Here is a 19,268-nt window from a genome sequence, read left to right as displayed (position 1 = left end):
CTTGTTGGGGGTGGGAGGAGTCTCTACTGATTTTCTGAGCCCTGGTCAGGCAGCGTAAAACTAAAATAATGCTATTCGGTAACAGTAGAAGAGAAAGTTAAACACAAATACAAGTAGACATAGGAGAAGAAATCAACATTTTGGGTGTAATAATAGATGAGGAAATTACCTTTAAATATCATACAAAATATACAACAAGGTAGCAAGAAATATTTCAATAATGAATAAAGCAAAATATGTTGTAGACCAAAAACCACTCCATATTTTCTACTGCTCGCTAGTGTTACCATATCTGAATTATTGTGTAGAAATATGGGGAAATAATAAAAAAAGTATACAAAAAAGATCAAGTAGAATAATACATAATGTTGAATATAGAGAACATAGAAACCCTTTATCTATTAAATCAAGATTATTGAAATTCAATGATTTGGTGCTTTTTCAAACAGCTCAAATTATGTACAAAGCAAACTATAACCTGCTACCCAAGAATGTACAACAATTATTCTATATAACCTTAGAGGAACATGTAACTTAAAACATTTGTATGCAGGTACAACACTTAGAATCTTTAGTAGCCTTCGGGGTCGCTGGAGCCTATCTCAGCTACAATCGGGTGGAAGGCGGAGTACACCCTGGACAAGTCGCCACCTCATCGCAGGGCCAACACAGATAGACAGACAACATTCACACTCACATTCACACACTAGGGCCAATTTAGTGTTGCCAATCAACCTATCCCCAGGTGCATGTTTTTGGAGGTGGGAGGAAGCCGGAGTACCCGGAGGGAACCCACGCAGTCACGGGGAGGACATGCAAACTCCACACAGAAAGATCTCGAGGCCGGGATTGAACTCACGACTACTTAGGACCAATGTTCCCTCTAATTTTTCATGTGTGTGAGCAAATGCAAAAACTCCCTGAGCATTCAGTGGAGCCCATGTGAGCAACATCAGACGTGCACGCTGTGGCTACACCAGCAGCACACCTGTCCCAAACCTGACTAAATAACGAGTTCAATCTCCATCCATCCATCCATCCATTTTCTACCGCGGGGTGCTGGAGCCTATCTCAGCTGCATTCGGGCGGAAGGCGGGGTACACCCTGGACAAGTCCCCACTTCTTCGCAGGGCCAACACAGATAGACAGACAACATTCTCTTATTATTATAATCAAATGACAGCAGTCATTTCCATTTCTAATATAAGTGTTTAGGCCCACTTACAATGACAATAACAAAAAATATTGTTTTTCATGAACTGTGTACTTGTATTGTTTGTCTGGGTGGAGGTCCTGCTTTGGAAATAATGTGTACCCCTTTCAGACATTGCATTTAGTTCCCATTAAAACATTCACATGTTGCACAATGAGATGTAAGCAGGGGATCATGTGTACATTCCTGCAACTTCCTGTTTGTAAAAAATATTTTTTATTGGTATTTATTTAATATACTAACAGCATTTCAAGATTAATATTTATAAATGAAGATTCCTAATAAATGACACTAGAATAAGCACACATTTGATTGGTAAATAAATAATAGTGTAACGACCTGGAATGACACTGTATGTGTGGTGTTGGAGTTGTCCGACTTTTTGTGTGGCTGTAAACGCATCACTGGCTAAGTGCCATATGTGCATGTGTTGGCGCAAGTGAGAAAGAGCGAGCGGCTGCTGTTGATATAACAAAGTTGCTTTTGGTCTGGTTTGTACTGCAGAAAATGACCACTTTTGCTAGATATCTTTTTTTTTACTAATGTTTTGGTGATGTGTTTATGGCCGACAATAAAGAGTTTTGCTCAGTAAAGTGATGGATGGAATTCATGTCCTCAAAGCGTCTCGACAGACGTTACAATATTTGAACAAGGATGACGAAAAGTGTTTTCTCTGTCGAAAATTGTTACGCGCTTATTTTTTTATTTGATTTTGTGCGTGGCATAGATTTGCTGTGCGCAGAGGACGCTTGAGCAGTGCACAATTGCACAGGCGTGCACCTTAGAGGGAACGTTGCTCAGGACCTTCGTATTGTGAGGCAGACGCACCGTGCTGCCCTAGTATATCAGCAGTGTTGGGTTAGTTACTGAAAACCAGTAACTAGTTACAGTTACTAGCTACTTCATTTCAAAAGTAACTCAGTTACTAACTCAGTTACTTACACCAAAAAGTAATGCGTTACTGTGAAAAGTACTGTAACTATTAAGTTACTTCTTTTTTTCTTCTTTTTTTTTTTTAAAGCTCCCATTAATGCCCTTTTAGCCTTCATTTCAGTACTGTTATTGCACTGGAGAATAATACAATGTGTTGATCAACTTGACATGCTTTTGCATCACTGAACTCTGCTAAGCAATGTGGTCTACATACAACACACAAAGACAAAGATATGTTACAAAGGCCAATTTGTTTCTGGCCAAAACAAATTGACAAAACTATTTTAAATAGCTGCAACATAACATACATAAGTAACAAACAGCATAATAACAGCATAGCTGTAAAGCAAGAAAGGCACACACTACATACACAAAGCCTAACCAGGCATTTTTTCCTCAAGGAATTCTGACACAAAATCATGTCTGAAGCCCAGAACACTCTACACATTTCCCCAGTTTTAGTTTAGAGATAAGGAAAGATTGGCCTGGCCCACTAGGATCCCTCTTTATGTTTGTGAACTTTATAGTCTATACATTTAGAGTGATGTGATAATCAAACACTCTAGAAGTCTAGAATGAAAGAGTATATAAGAGAATTGACAGCAACGTTCCCTCTAAGGTGCGCGCCTGTGCAATTGTGCACTGCTCAAGTGTCCTCTGCACACGGCAAATCTATGCCACGCACAAAATCAAATAAAAAAATAAGAGCATAACAATTTTCGACACGACAGAGAAAACACTTTTCGTCATCCTTGTTCAAATATTGTAACGTCTGTCGAGACGCTTTGAGGACATGAATTCCATCCATCACTTTACTGAGCAAAACTCTTTATTGTCGGCCATAAACACATCACCAAAACATTAGTAAAAAAAATGATATCTAGCAAAAGTGGTCATTTTCTGCAGTACAAACCAGACCAAAAGCAACTTTGTTATATCAACAGCAGCCGCTCGCTCTTTCTCACTTGCGCCAACACATGCACATATGGCACTTAGCCAGTGATGCGTTTACAGCAGGGGTCACAAACGCGGTGCCCACGGGCACCAGGTCGCCCGTAAGGACCAGATGAGTCACCCGCTGGCCTGTTCTAAAAATAGCTCAAATAGCAGCACTTACCAGTGAGCTGCCTCTATTTTTTAAATTGTATTTATTTACTAGCAAGCTGGTCTCGCTTTGCCCGACATTTTTAATTCTAAGAGAGACAAAACTCAAATAGAATTTGAAAATCCAAGGAAATATTTTAAAGACTTTGTCTTCACTTGTTTAAAAAAATTCATAAATTTTTTTACTTTGCTTCTTATAACTTTCAGAAAGAAAATTTTAGAGAAAAAATACAACCTTAAAAATGATTTTAGGATTTTTAAACACATATACCTTTTTACCTTTTAAATTCCTTCCTCTTCTTTCCTGACAATTTAAATCAATGTTCAAGTAAATTTATTTTTTCTATTGTAAAGAATAATAAATACATTTTAATTTAATTCTTCATTTTAGCTTCTGTTTTTTCGACAAAGAATATTTGTGAAATATTTCTTCAAACTTATTATTATTAAAATTCAAAACAATTATTCTGGCAAATCTAGAACATCTGTAAAATCAAATTTAAATCTTATTTCAAAGTCTTTAGAATTTCTTTTAAAATTTTTGTTCTGGAAAATCTAGAAGAAATAATGATTTGTCTTTGTTAGAAATATAGCTTGGTCCAATTTGTTATATATTCTAACAAAGTGCAGATTGGATTTTAACCTATTTAAAACATGTCATCAAAATTCTAAAATTAATCTTAATCAGGAAAAATTACTAATGATGTTCCATAAATTCTTTTTTTAATTTTTTCAAAAAGATTCGAATTAGCTAGTTTTTCTCTTCTTTTTTTCGGTTGAATTTTGAATTTTGAAGAGTCGAAATTGAAGATAAACTTACTTTCAAAATTGAATTGTCATTTTTTTCGTGTTTTCTCCTCTCTTAAACCATTCAATTAAGTGTAAATATCATTAATTGTTAATAATAACATAGAGTTAAAGGTAAATTGAGCAAATTGGCTATTTCTGGCAATTTATCTAAGTGTGTATCCAACTGGTAGCCCTTCGCATTAATCAGTACCCAAGAAGTAGCTCTTGGTTTCAAAAAGGTTGGTGACCCCTGGTTTACAGCCACACAAAATGTCGGACAACTCCAACACCACACATAAAGTGTCATTACAGGTCGTTTACACTATGATTTACCAATCAAATGTGCGCCAGGCCGTACCCATATCCGCAGCAGGTCTCCAAGGTGAACAGCCTCTGGCATGTTAGAACATCTACTTGTTAGAACATCTACTTGTTCTAACATGCCAGAGGCTGTTCACCTTGGAGACCTGCTGCGGATATGGGTACGGCCTGGCGCGAGATTTACACCTTCTCCCTTCTTGTCATTTATTAGGAATCTTCATTTATAAATATTAATCATGAAATGCTGTTAGCATATTAAATAAATACTAATAAAAATATATTTTTTACAAACAGGAAGTTGCAGGAATGTACACATGACCCCCTGCTTACGTCTCATTGTGCAACATGTGAATGTTTTAATTGGGAACTAAATGCAATGTCTGAAAGGGGTACACATTATTTCCAAAGCAGGACTCCAGCGACCCCGAAAGGGACAAGCGGTAGAAATGGATGGATGGAAGGATGGAGATGGAACTTGTTATTTAGTCAGGTTTGGGACAGGTGTGCTGCTGGTGTAGCCACAGTGTGCACGTCTGATGTTGCTCACATGGGCTCCACTCAATGCTCAGGGAGTTTTTGCGTTTGCTCACACACATGAAAAATTAGAGGGAACATTGATTGACAGAGTGTGTACCTTCAGTGCTGAATGATGAGCAGAGGCAGAGTTCATCCTTAAGTGGTGGTGGTGGAGGGGAAGTGGCATCGGAGTCTCTGTCTCTCTTTACTAGCTTCGTCAAAGCTTTTTGGGCAGTAGATGGGATCTTTGATCCACAGCACAATTTACATTTAACTAAAATGTTATTTTCTTTGTGCTCCGCCATGATCAGACATGCCCCCCCCCCCTCCCCTCACTACCCACACTCACACCCAGACACACACAAAGCGCATGTCTCTTGTGACCCAAGAAGAATCAGAACGATGACACTGCAGCGCTCCGATAAAACACACTTCATACTACATAAAAAGTAACGTAAAATAACGCAGTAACGCATCATGTAGTAACGGTAACTGAGTTACTGAATATAAAAAATAACGCGTTAAGATTACTAGTTACCGCCGAAACTAACGGCGTTACAGTAACGCGTCAGTTCCAACACTGTATGTGGAATTAAATTATGGAATGGATTAAGCAAATTTTTTCAAACAATGTACTAATATGATTCACTTTAAGAAACTGTTAAAACTACAAGCGTTTACAAAGTACAAGGGAGAATTAGGACAAACGTATTGAACATACTAAAAATGATATACTGATCATCTCATTATGTGAATCATAAATTCCTAACTATTTATGTAAATAACTGTTGTATTCAGAATAAATGTATGTAAATTATGTACAAATGAAGAAAAAGGAGTGAAAATGTGTTAGTATTGGAATTGCTATGAGGTAGAAAAGGGGTAGGATCGATATTTAAAATCGGTCCGCCTACCTTCAAAAGCTCTAGCTTAACGGTTAGCATATCCATCTATGATGTGTCGTGTAGCATGTTCAGCTAGTCCTTGTCTTCCAGTGACAATACTTGTATGAACCGTAGTTTATTTTCCACCATTGAGGCGAGGATTGCTAGCAAGAATGCTATATTTCGTAAATACGCTTTTGTTCGCTTGTAGCCGTCAAATTAGTAACACACAGCTAATATGTGTCATCAACATACAGTACATTATCATGATATGACGATACTCTTAAAAGCTCTATTGCGGGCCAAATTTATCCAATTTAAATGGTATATTGTCTATATCGCACAACCCCGATAACTACCTTTTGACTTTAATAGTCACAGACCTATTTACGGTGCCCCTTTAATTTATTAATTAGATATGCATAAATCATTTATTTATAATCCGATTGTAGTCCCTGAATCGTAATCGAATCCTAAAGTGCCCAAAGATTACCGCCTGTACTAGCTACCTACCCTGTCTAGCAAGCCACACACCTACCTATCTAAGCTACCCGGCAAAACGCTTAAATGTAAATGAAAAAGTATTTCAAATGTATGGATTTAATTGGTATCAAATGGATGCCAAAATGTGCCCAGTTATGTCGTTTTGTGTACAGATATGACATTTACGAACAAATCGAGTCTTTTGAACAGTTATGTTAAGTGAATGTTTTGTTTTGCAGTTGTAAGCCGTTGTTTTAATGCATATGCAGAAACAATAACAAATCACCCGACTAAGAACAGACTAAAAAATGAAACTTCGTAAAAATATTTATATTTCTACATTATTATTGTATTTTTGTTTATCTTAATGAATTAGTTCTTTTTTTTTAGACTTAGATTCACTTTTTTGGTTCATTGTTTGGATGTAGGTTAAGCCTACACACACTAGGTAGGGTAGTCCAATTTTGTTTAAATTTTTTTTATTCAAATTTTATTAACAGTTTTATATACATATACATTGTATTCTTACTTGTTATTTGTGTAGTGTTATATATATTATTACATGTTACAAAGTTCTTTAGGGTAGAGAAAATTAAAAACAGTGACATTACTGTCAAAGTTTTTTGAAAATGATAAAAAAAAAAAACTTGAATGATCTGAATGAGTTGAAATGGTTAGGGTTGGAATTTTTCAAATCGGTTCAGAAATGTTGAAGTGTAACATGTTGAATTGAGAAATGTTATTAGAATTTCGGGAAAACCGGGAATTTTTCTAGTTAAAAAACAACTTCCTTTTTTGTCCTGGTTAAGAGGAATGTTTTGACGGTGGAACGGTTGAAATGCGTTAAAAAATGTGGAAGGAGTAGTCGCCAGAAAAAAGGGTGGAAAGGCTTTGACTAACCCGGAATTCTGGAAAATCCTGGAATATTTTGGAACTTGAAAAAGGGTAGTTTGAATTTCCAGGATGGTAGAATGTGTTGGAAGGTGGAATAATTTGAATCGGTTGAAAAATGTGGAAATGGTGGAAGTCTGAAAAATGTCCTGGAAAACCTGTAATTCTGAGAAATCTGAGAATTTTTGGAATTTGTCAAGGGAAATCCCGCGATTCCCGAATAGGCTGAACAGTTTGAAGTTGGAACGATTTGAATCGGGTGAAAAATGTGGAAGGGAGAGCGTGCCAAAATCTGGAGAAGAAGAAGCATTGGAGCGTTCACACGATAATAAATACTGTATTTTTCGGACTATAAGTCGACGTTTTTTTCATAGTTTGGCCATGGGTGCGACGTATACTCCGGAGCGACTTATGTGTGAAATGATTAACATATTAACGTAAAATATCAAATAATATTATTTATCTCATTCGCGTGAGCAACGAAGCAAATGGCAGCAATCGTCACACACACGTCAGCAATTGTCACTCACACGCCAACCAATAAGAATTCGGCGGGGGCGGGTCATGGCAGAAGTGCATTGTGGGTTTTGGAATGCTAACTGCTATATGCTAGTGATGGGTTGATGAGGCGTCATGAAGCGTTTCGACACATTGCAAAACTGTATTGATACTGTGTCGATACTGTGTCACTAAATACTGACATCTGCTGGACATTAAAAATCCCTACAGGCAACCTATGGACCGACTCAACTGACACTGATTTTATGACCTAGTATATACAATAATATAAACCAAGTCATTGTATTTCATTTAGGATTATTTCATATCTTCATTTAAATAAAAATATATTTTTATCTTTTTTAGATACAGTCAATAAATAATGTGAACATGTATCATAACATGGAAAACTAAGAGAACGTGTTGTGAATGAGGATGCTTGTGGACTGGGATTTTTTTTTTTTTTTTTTTACACATTTTTATTAAAAAAAAACAGTTTGTCCAACGTATTAAATTTTAGACGATTTCTCTTAGTTATTATTTCTCCGGCTGTAGAAAAGACCCGCTCACAGGCAATGTTCCCTCTAATTGTTCATGTGTGTGGGCAAACACAAAAACTCCCTGAGCATTCAGTGGAGCACATGTGAGCAACATCACACGTGGCAATACCTGTCTCAAACCAATCTTTTATAATAACACTCAAATGAGAGGAGTCATTTTCATGAGTTTATTTTGTAATATTAGTGATTTGGCCCACTTGTAATGAAAATAAAAGAAATCTTGTTTTTCATAAGCTATGGATTAGTATTGTACAATATGTCTGGGTGGGGGTCCTGCTTTGGAAATCATTTGTACCCCTTTCAGAGATCACATTTAGTTCCCCTTAAACATCCTCATGTTGCACAATGAAATGTAAGCATAGGATGAAGTGTGCATTCCTGTAACTTTCTCTAGTAACAGCATTCCATGATTAATATCAATAAATTAACATTAATAATAAATGACAGTAGAATAAGCACACGTATGACTGAGGAGTCATAGTGTAACTTTGTGTGGTGTTTGAGTTGTCAGACTTTTTGTGTGGTCATAAACGCACCAGTGGCTTAGTGGTATGCGTGTTGGTGACAGATGACAAGTTGGTTTGTACGGCAGAAAATGACTAGTTTTTCGAGATAGAAGTTTTTTACTCATGTTTTTGGTGTGGTTATGGCCGAATATAAACAGTTTTGCTCAATAAAGTGATCGATATAATTCTTGTCCTCGAAGCATCTCGATAGACGTTACAATAATTGAACGGTGTTGACGAACACCGTTAGGGCCGATTGTTGTCACTGTCACTCAGAGTTGCATTGCAAAATTACACAGAATAATTTTGTATATTTTGTTTAGAATTCAGATGGGATTGATTTGGTGCGCGGCATATATTTGCTGTGCGCAGGGTACGCTTGAGCAGTGCGCAATTGCGCAGGCGCGCACCTTAGAGGGAACGTTGCTCACAGGGCACAGAGCAGGCGTCAGAGCGACACAGTTCGCGTATCGATCACGTGACCAAAACAGCTCATGATCGGTCACGTGACTTTCTAAAAGCGGTACACGCACCGACACAGGGAATCGCTCAATGAGCTTGACGCATGCGCCGATGCATCGACGTTGCCGGACCCATCACTACTAAATGCTATACGCTACTGCTGGAGCTATTAAAATGGATCACATCAACGTTGGCGGTAACTTATAAAAACTGAGAAAGACTGAACGAAAATGGCACCAAAAAGGCAATCATATACTGCAAATTACAAGCTGGACGTAGTGAAATATGCACCAGAAAACGGCGATCGAGCAGCAGAAAGAATGGACGCTAGCGGGGCATACCAGGAGCGACACCGAGGAGGAAGATTTAATGGGATTTAGCGATCGGGAGTGACAGATTGTTTGGTAAACGTATAGCACAGGGGTGTCAAACGTACGGCCCGCGGGCCGGATCAGGCCCGCAAACAGGTTTTATCCGGCCCACGGGATGAGTTTGCCGAGTGTAAAAATTCACCTGAAATTTTTGAATGAAAGAAACAGCTGTTTTAAATGTATCAACTGGATGTGGCAATAGATATTATTTGTATCTTTGTAGATGATGCAACATATGTACAAAATAAACCACATGATGTTAATACACCAGTCGAGGAAAATGAGCAAACTACATAAATAACATCCTGTATTTAGATTTTCATATATTTTTTTATCTTGATAAATTGAAAATTAACACCAACGAGTTTACTGATGAACATTATCACATAATTTATTCAGAAAATATAAATTACGACAAATAAAGATAAAATACTATTAACCGCAACTGTAAACAAATTTTTAAAAAAATATGATTTGTACATTTTCAGAAAGTCCTTGTTCTATTTTTAAACAAAGAAAACAATCTAAAGTTGTCTTTATTTTTAAGTTATCGTGCCGTGATTTTACCAGTCCGGCCCACTTGGGAGTAGATTTTTCTCCATGTGGCCCCCGATCTAAAAATAGTTTGACACCCCTGGTATAGCATATTCTATATGTTATAGTTATTTGAATGACTCTTGCCATGATGTGTTGCGTTAACATACCAGTAACATATCTCAGTTGGTTATTTATGCCTCATATAACGTACACTTATTCAGCCTGTTGTTCACTATTCTTTACTTATTTTAAATTGCCTTTCAAATGTCTATTCTTGGTGTTGGATTTTATCAAATAAATTTCCCCCAAAAATGCGACTTATACTCCAGTGCGACTTATATATGTTTTTTTTCTTCTTTATTGTGCATTTTCGGCCGGTGCGACGTATACTCCGGAGCGACTTATAGTCCGAAAAATACGGTAGATACATTTTGGTGTAGAAAACCACATGTGTGAATGCTTTGGAGCATTCACCCAATAATAATGAGACGTTCTTTTGAACGGCTCTTTTAAAGGAAAGGAGCCATCTCTAGTTTTAAAGGCCTACTGAAATGATTTTTTTTTTTATTTAAACGGGGATAGCAGATCCATTCTATGTGTCATACTTGATCATTTTGCGATATTGCCATATTTTTGCTGAAAGGATTTAGTAGAGAACAACGACGATAAAGTTTGCAACTTTTGGTTTCTGATTAAAAAAAAGCCTTGCCCCTACCGGAAGTAGCGTGACGACACCGGAGGAAGGACTGCTCATATTTTCCTATTGTTTACACCAGCAGCGAGAGAGATTCGGACCGAGAAAGCGACGATTACCCCATTAATTTGAGCCAGGATGAAAGATTTGTGGATGAGGAACGTTAGAGTGAAGGACTAGAATGCAGTGCAAGACATATCTTTTTTCGTTCTGACCGTAACTTAGGTACAAGCTGGCTCATTGGATTCCACACTCTCTCCTTTTTCTATTGTGGATCACGGATTTGTATTTTAAACCACCTCGGATACTATATCCTCTTGAAAATGAGAGTCGAGAACGCGAAATGGACATTCACAGTGACTTTTATCTCCACGACAATACATCGGCGAAGCTCTTTAGCTACTGAGCTAACGTGATAGCATCGGGCTTTACTGCATATATATAAAAAAAAAAAAAATCCCTGACTGGAAGGATAGACAGAAGATCAACAATACTATTAAACCAGGGACATGTAAATACACGGTTAATGCTTTCCAGCCTGGCGAAGCTTAAAAATGCTGTTGCTAACGACGCCATTGAAGCTAACTTAGTAACGGGACCTCACAGAGCTATGATAAAAACATTAGCGCTCCACCTACGCCAGCCAGCCCTCATCTGCCCATCAACACCCGTGCTCACCTGCGTTCCAGCAATCGACGGAAGGACGAAGGACTTCACCACGATCATCCGTGCGGTCGGTGGCTAGCGCGTCTGCTATCCGAGTCAAAGTCTTCCTGGTTGTGTTGCTTTAGTCCGCCGCTAATACACCGATCCCACCTACAGCTTTCTTCTTTGCAGTCTTCATTGTTCATTAAACAAATTGCAAAAGATTCACCAACACAGATGTCCAGAATACTGTGGAATTATGAGATGAAAACAGAGCTATTTTGTATTGTATTCAATGGGGTACCAATACTTCCGTTTCACTGGTTACGTCACACGCATACGTCATCATCCAAAGACGTTTTCAACCGGAAGTTTAGCGGGAAATTTAAAATTGCACTTTATAAGTTAACCCGGCCGTATTGGCATGTGTTGCAATGTTAAGATTTCATTATTGATATATAAACTATCAGACTGCGTGGTCGGTAGTAGTGGCTTTCAGTATGCCTACTGAAATGATTTTTTTTATTTAAACGGGGATAGCAGATCCATTCTATGTGTCATACTTGATCATTTCGCGATATTGCCATATTTATGCTGAAAGGATTTAGTATAGAACGACGACGATAAAGTTCGCAACTTTTGGTCTCTGATAAAAAAAAAGCCTTGCCCCTACCGGAAGTAGCGTGACGTAGTCGGTTGTTCGCTTCCTCATATTTTCCTATTGTTTTCAACGCAGCTAGAGCGATTCGGACCGAGAAAGCGACGATTACCCCATTAATTTGAGCGAGGATGAAAGATTCGTGGATGAGGAACGTTAGTGTCGGACTAGAATGCAGTGCAAACATATCTTTTTTTGCTCTGACCGTAACTTAGGTACAAGCTGGCTCATTGGATTCCACACTCTCTCCTTTTTCTATTGTGGATCACGGATTTGTATTTTAAACCACCTCGGATACTATATCCTCCTGAAAATGAGAGTCGAGAACGCGAAATGGACATTCACAGTGACTTTTATCTCCACGACAATACATCGACGAAACACTTTAGCTACGGAGCTAACGTGATAGCATCGTGCTTAACTGCATATAGAAACAAAATAAATAAATCCCTGACTGGAAAGATCTGACCGTAACTTAGGTACAAGCTGGCTCATTGGATTCCACACTCTCTCCTTTTTCTATTGTGGATCACGGATTTGTATTTTAAACCACCTCGGATACTATATCCTCTTGAAAATGAGAGTCGAGCACGCGAAATGGACATTCACAGTGCCTTTTATCTCCACGACAATACATCGGTGACACACTTAGCTACTGAGCTAACGTGATAGCATCGTTCTCAAATGCAGATAGAAACAAAATACATAAATCCCTGACTGGAAGGATAGACAGAAGATCAACAATACTATTAAACCATGGACATGTAACTACACAGTTATTAATTCTCAGCCTGGCAAAGCTTAACAATGCTGTTGCTAACGACGCTGAAGCTAACTTAGCAACCGGACCTCACAGAGCTATGATAAAAACATTAGCGCTCCACCTACGCCAGCCAGCCCTCATCTGCTCATCAACACCCGTGCTCACCTGCGTTCCAGCGATCGACGGCGCGACGAAGGACTTCACCCGATCACAGATGCGGTTGGCGGCTAGCATCGGTTGGTGGCTAGCATCGGTTGGTGGCTAGCATCGGCTAGCGCGTCTGCTATCCAAGTAAGTCCTCCTTGTGTTGCTACAGCCAGCCGCTAATACACCGATCCCACCTACAACTTTCTTCTTTGCAGCCTCCATTGTTCATTAAACAAATTGCAAAAGATTCACCAACGCAGATGTCCAGAATACTGTGGAATTATGAAATGAAAACAGAGCTTTTTGTATTGGCCTCAATGGGGGAGCCATACCTCTGTTCTACTGGCTACGTCACGTGCATATGTCCTATCCAAAGGAGTTTTTAAACCGGAAGTTTAGCGGAAAATTTAAAATTGCACTTTGTAAGTTAACCCGGCCTTATTGGCATGTGTTGCAATGTTAAGATTTCATCATTGATATATAAACTATCAGACTGCGTGGTCGGTAGTAGTGGGTTTCAGTAGGCCTTTAATGTTGAAATTTACGTCAGAAGGCTGCAAATAGAAAAGAGGCATTCCATTTTTTAATATATCATTTGTTTTTTCATTTGTGTTTTGAAAGTTGATTTTGCATTATTAAGTTATATAAGCATTGCTTGTTCCATATTCGGTGTTAAAGCAAATCAGTGTAGCAAACTGAGCAATAATTAACGTTTTATTCATGCACTTTCTCTTGCTACTTCAAGGCTTTAATGTTTGATTCATTCATTATTTTATTTTCAAATTTTCTATTAGCCGGTGGAAAAAGCTTATTTTGATATTTACCTCAGAAGGCTGCAAATAGAAAAGAGGCATTCAATTTTATTTACATTTTATTTGATATGCCATTGATATTTTTGAATTATTATTTTTTGAAACTCGATTTTGCATGTCACTATAAAGTTATATAAGCCTTGCTTGTTCAAAATTCAATGCAAAACTTGTTTGGGTCCCTATTAAAAGGTTAATTTGTTCAACCTTGGCCCACGGCTTTGTTCAGTTTAAAATTGTGGCCCACTCTGTATTTGAGTTTGACACCCCCGTTTTAAAGGCCTACTGAAACCCACTACTACCGACCACGCAGTCTGATAGTTTATATATCGATGATGAAATCTTAACATTATAACACATGCCAATACGGCCGGGTTAACTTATAAAGTGACATTTTAAATTTGCCGCTAAACTTCCGGTTCGAAACGCCTCTGAGGATGACGTATGCGCGTGACGTAGCCCGGGGAACACGGGTATGCCTTCCACATTGAAGCCAATACGAAAAAGCTCTGTTTTCATTTCATAATTCCACAGTATTCTGGACATCTGTGTTCGTGAATCTGTTTCAATCATGTTCATTGCATTATGGAGAAGGAAGCTGAGCAAGCAAAGAAGAAAGTTGTCGGTGCGAAATGGACGTATTTTTCGAACGTAGTCAGCCACAACAGTACACAGCTGGCGCTTCTTTGTTTACATTCCCGAAAGATGCAGTCAAGATGGAAGAACTCGGATAACAGAGACTCTAACCAGGAGGACTTTTGACTTCGATACACAGACGCCTGTAGAGAACTGGGACAACACAGACTCTTACCAGGATTACTTTGATTTGGATGACAAAGACGCAGACGTGCTACTGTGAGTATGCAGCTTTGGCTTCTAAACATTTGATCGCTTGACCGTATGTGCGCAACTTTTTTTTGCGTATGTACGTAACTTTTTTTTAAATATATAAGCTTTATGAACATTGGGTTAGGTGAACGGTCTTTTGGGCTGAGTGATTGTGTGTGTTGATCAGGTGTTTGAATTGTATTGGCGTGTTCTATGGAGCTAGGAGCTAGCATAGGAGCTAGGAGCTAGCATAACAAACACGCAGGTGTTTTTATGCAGGATTAATTTGTGGCATATTAAATATAAGCCTGGTTGTGTTGTGGCTAATAGAGTATATATATGTCTTGTGTTTATTTACTGTTGTAGTCATTCCCAGCTGAATATCAGGTACCGTGAGTATGCAGCCTTGGCTGCTAAACATTTGAGAGCTTGACCGTATGTGCGCGTCAGGTACGTAACTTTTTAAAAATATATAAGCTTTATGAACCTTGGGTTAGGTGAACGGTCTTTTGGGCTGAGTGATTGTGTGTGTTGATCAGGTGTTTGAATTGTATTGGCGTGTTCTACGGAGCTAGGAGCTAGCAGAGGAGCTAGGAGCTAGCATAATAAACACGCAGGTGTTTTTATGCAGGATTAATTTGTGGCATATTAAATATAAGCCTGGTTGTGTTGTGGCTAATAGAGTATATATATATGTCTTGTGTTTATTTACTGTTTTAGTCATTCCCAGCTGAATATCAGGTACCGTGAGTATGCAGCCTTGGCTGCTAAACATTTGATAGCTTGACCGTATGTGCGCGTCAGGTACGTAACTTTTTAAAAATATATAAGCTTTATGAACGTTGGGTTAGGTGAACGGTCTTTTGGGCTGAGTGATTGTGTGTGTTGATCAGGTGTTTGAATTGTATTGGCGTGTTCTATGGAGCTAGGAGCTAGCAGAGGAGCTAGGAGCTAGCGTAACAAACACACAGGTGTTTTTATGCAGGATTAATTTGTGGCATATTAAATATAAGCCTGGTTGTGTTGTGGCTAATAGAGTATATGCATGTCTTGTGTTTATTTACTGTTGTAGTCATTCCCAGCTGAATATCAGGTCACCCCCGGCTCTCACAGCATCTTCCCTATCTGAATAGCTTCAACTCCCCACTAGTCCTTCACTTGCACTTTACTCATCCACAAATCTTTCATCCTCGCTCAAATTAATGGGGAAATTGTCGCTTTCTCGGTCCGAATCTCTCTCACTTCATGCGGCCATCATTGTAAACAATAGGGAACTTTGCGTATATGTTCAACTGACTACGTCACGCTACTTCCGGTAGGGGCAAGCCTTTTTTTTATCAGATACCAAAAGTTGCAATCTTTATCGTCGTTGTTCTATACTAAATCCTTTCAGCAAAAATATGGCAATATCGCGAAATGATCAAGTATGACACATAGAATAGATCTGCTATCCCCGTTTAAATAAAAAAAAATTCATTTCAGTAGGCCTTTAAGTAAACAACAAAATGTGTTCGTCCTCACCACTAAGGGGCGCTGTGGGCAAACAGTGTTGTTGTTTTTTAAGTAATGTAGAAGAAGTGTAAATTAACGTTAAGTAAGCTAATGTTTAAGGAGTCATTTAAGAGAACTTGTTTGCCCGGTGTCGGATAAAGACTGGAAAAAAAAAAAAAGAGTAACACCAACAATATTTTCTAACTAACTGTTGTGACCCACCGTGTAAGAAGGCCACCTTCCTGCTCACGGCCGGCAAAGTCCTGTTAAGTCCGAGCACTCGGTCCAAATGGAAGGCGAACACCTCCACCGAGTCAGCCGGGTCGTGGACGAGCCCGCACGGTCCTCCGCACAGGTGAGTGCTGTTCTGCCCGCACGGTCCTCCGCACAGGTGGGTGCTGTTCTGCCCGCACGGTCCTCCGCACAGGTGAGTGCTGCTCTGCGGCTCCTCCTCCAAGATCAGCAGCGGTCCTCGGGCGTGGACGCGCACGACTCTGGCACTGGCGAGAGCGCGCATGGTGGCCACGTCGCGCGCACTGAGCCACGGCGGCGCGCTCTTGCTATAAATCCGGATCGGACTCCCAGGAGGTTCCGCTCCTTCTGCTCTCCAATCCGGCGTGTAAGTCCGTTTGCCCTTTATGGACTCTTGATGTTCGCGTGTGATTCTTCTCGCTTTGCTCCTCAGTTTGGGTCGGATTGTGCCGCGAATGTTGGCCGGTTTGAGGCGGTTGGATTTCAGAGTGATGTACACCACGTTGGGGCGGGTCGGAACCGACACGTCCTCATTTGGCAAAACACTCACCCGCACTTTTGCTCCAGTCCGGCTCAGCAGACCAAAGTCCACTTTACACCCAAAACATGAATAAACAACATATATGAGTGCGAGCAGTAAAGTCATTTTTGGAAGGGAGCACCTCCGGAACCAGAACCGTGACAAGTCGCGCTTCAGACCCATTTATGTTCTGGTCATGGTGGATGAGCTCCAAACAGAGGCTGGTTTTGGATGGGAGTCATGGGACTATTTCTTTTGACAGGATGCAACTGCGCCCTGGAAAAACATTGCCACTGTGGACCTGCCAGAACTTTATCCCCTCCCATCCTCCCTGTTGGTACCAGGAACATGACATGTGGACACTACTGTGCAAACGGCGTCGTAGTTTTAGCAAAGCTGTTTATATACTAGCGTGTAAGACAGGGGTGTCAAACGTACGGCCCGTGGGCCGGATCAGGCCCGCGGACAGGTTTTATCCGGCCCGTGGGATGAGTTTGCTAAGTATAAAAATGAACCAAAATTTTTGAATGAAAGAAACTGCTGTTCTAAATGTGTCCACTAGATGTCACAATAGCAGTTATTTGCATCTTTGTAGATTATGCTACATATGTAAAAAAAATAAAATAAACCACATGATGTTAGTGCACCAGTTAAGGAAAATGAGCAAACTTACATGAATGACATCCTGTAATTTGATTTTGATATAATTTTTTTATCGTAATAGATTGAAAATTAACACCAATGAGTTGACTGATGAACATTATCACATAATGTATTCAGAAAATATAAATAACGACAAATAAAGATAGAATACTATTAACCGCAACATGTAAGTGTAAAAAAAAACAAAAAAACATTATGATTTGTACATTTTCAGAATTTTCTTGTTCTATTTTTAAACAAAGAAAACAATCTGAATTTGTCTTTATTTTTAAGTTATCGTGCCGTGATTTTACCTGTCCGGCCCACTTGGGAGTAGATTTTTCTCCATGTGGCCCCCCATCTAAAATGAGTTTGACACCCCTGGTGTAAGAGAAGTGGTGTCCAAAGTGCGGCACCAGCCCCATTTTTGGCCCACAGCTAGTTTCTGACTGACCGTCGACATTATTACAAAATTAAATATAACACTAACGATGTTTTGCTTTATCACCTGTAACACAACAGCTGTACAGTGCAATGCTGCATATTAAAGGCCTACTGAAAGCCACTACTACCGACCACGCAGTCTGATAGTTTATATATCAATGATGAAATCTTAATATTGCAACACATGCCAATACGGCCGGGTTAACTTATAAAGCGCAATTTTAAATTTCCCGCTAAACTTCCGGTTGAAAACGCCTTTGGATGATGACGTATGCGCGTGACGTAGCCAGTGAAACAGGAGTATCGGTAGCCCATTGGATCCAATACAAAAAGCTCTGTTTTCATTTCATGATTCCACAGTATTCTGGACATCTGTGTTGGTGAATCTTTTGCAATTTGTTTAATGAACAATGGAGACTGCAAAGAAGAATGTTGTAGGTGGGATCGGTGTATTAGCGGCTGGCTGTAGCAACACAAGAAGGAGGACTTACTTGGATAGCAGACACGCTAGCCAACGCTAGCCGCCAACTGCATCTGTGATCGGGTGAAGTCCTTCGTCGCGCCGTCGATCGCTGGAACGCAGGTGAGCACGGGTGTTGATGAGCAGATGAGGGCTGGCTGGCGTAGGTGGAGCGTTAATGTTTTTATCATAGCTCTGTGAGGTCCGGTTGCTAAGTTGCTAAGTTAGCTTCAGCGTCGTTAGCAACAGCATTGTTAAGCTTTGCCAGGTTAAGAATTATTAACCGTGTATTTACATGTACATGGTTTAATAGTATTGTTGATCTTCTGTTTATCCTTCCAGTCAGGGGTTTATTTCTTTTGTTTCTATCTGCATTTGAGCCAGATGCTATCACGTTAGTTCAGTAGCTAAAGAGCTTCGCCGATGTATTGTCGTGGAGATAAAAGTCACTGTGAATGTCCATTTCGCGTTCTCGACTCTCATTTTCAAGAGGATATAGTATCCGAGGTGGTTTAAAATACAAATCCGTGATCCACAATAGAAAAAGGAGAAAGTGTGGAATCCAATGAACCCTTGTACCTAAGTTACGGTCAGAGCGAAAAAAGATACGTCCTGCACTGCACTGTAGTCCTTCACTCTCACTTTCCTCATCCACAAATCTTTCATCCTCACTCAAATTAATGGGGTAATCGTCGCTTTCTCGGTCTGAATCGCTCTAGATGCGTTGAAAACAATAGGAAAATATGAGGAGGCGAACAACTGACTACATCACGCTACTTCCGGTACAGGCAAGGCTTTTTTTTATCAGAGACCAAAAGTTGCAAACTTTATCGTCGTTGTTCTATAC

At 39.5% G+C, this 19,268-nt stretch overlaps 1 protein-coding gene across 1 annotated transcript in view; it reads right to left on the bottom strand.

Annotated features, from left to right (window-relative positions):
* The window catches only part of LOC133644842 (Golgi-associated kinase 1B-like), a 58,917-nt gene extending 41,838 nt beyond the window's left edge, over positions 1-17,079 (bottom strand). Inside the window, exon 1 of the mRNA XM_062039583.1 lies at positions 16,326-17,079. Coding sequence (XP_061895567.1) covers positions 16,326-17,058 — 733 coding nt within the window. The 5' untranslated portion in view covers positions 17,059-17,079. The remainder of the gene's footprint in view (positions 1-16,325) is intronic.
* Between the last annotated feature and the right edge of the window lie 2,189 nt (positions 17,080-19,268).

The sequence above is a fragment of the Entelurus aequoreus genome, linkage group LG28 (assembly GCF_033978785.1).
Source record: "Entelurus aequoreus isolate RoL-2023_Sb linkage group LG28, RoL_Eaeq_v1.1, whole genome shotgun sequence".
Taxonomy (NCBI): domain Eukaryota; kingdom Metazoa; phylum Chordata; class Actinopteri; order Syngnathiformes; family Syngnathidae; genus Entelurus; species Entelurus aequoreus.
This window is presented reverse-complemented; position numbering and strand designations above follow the sequence as displayed.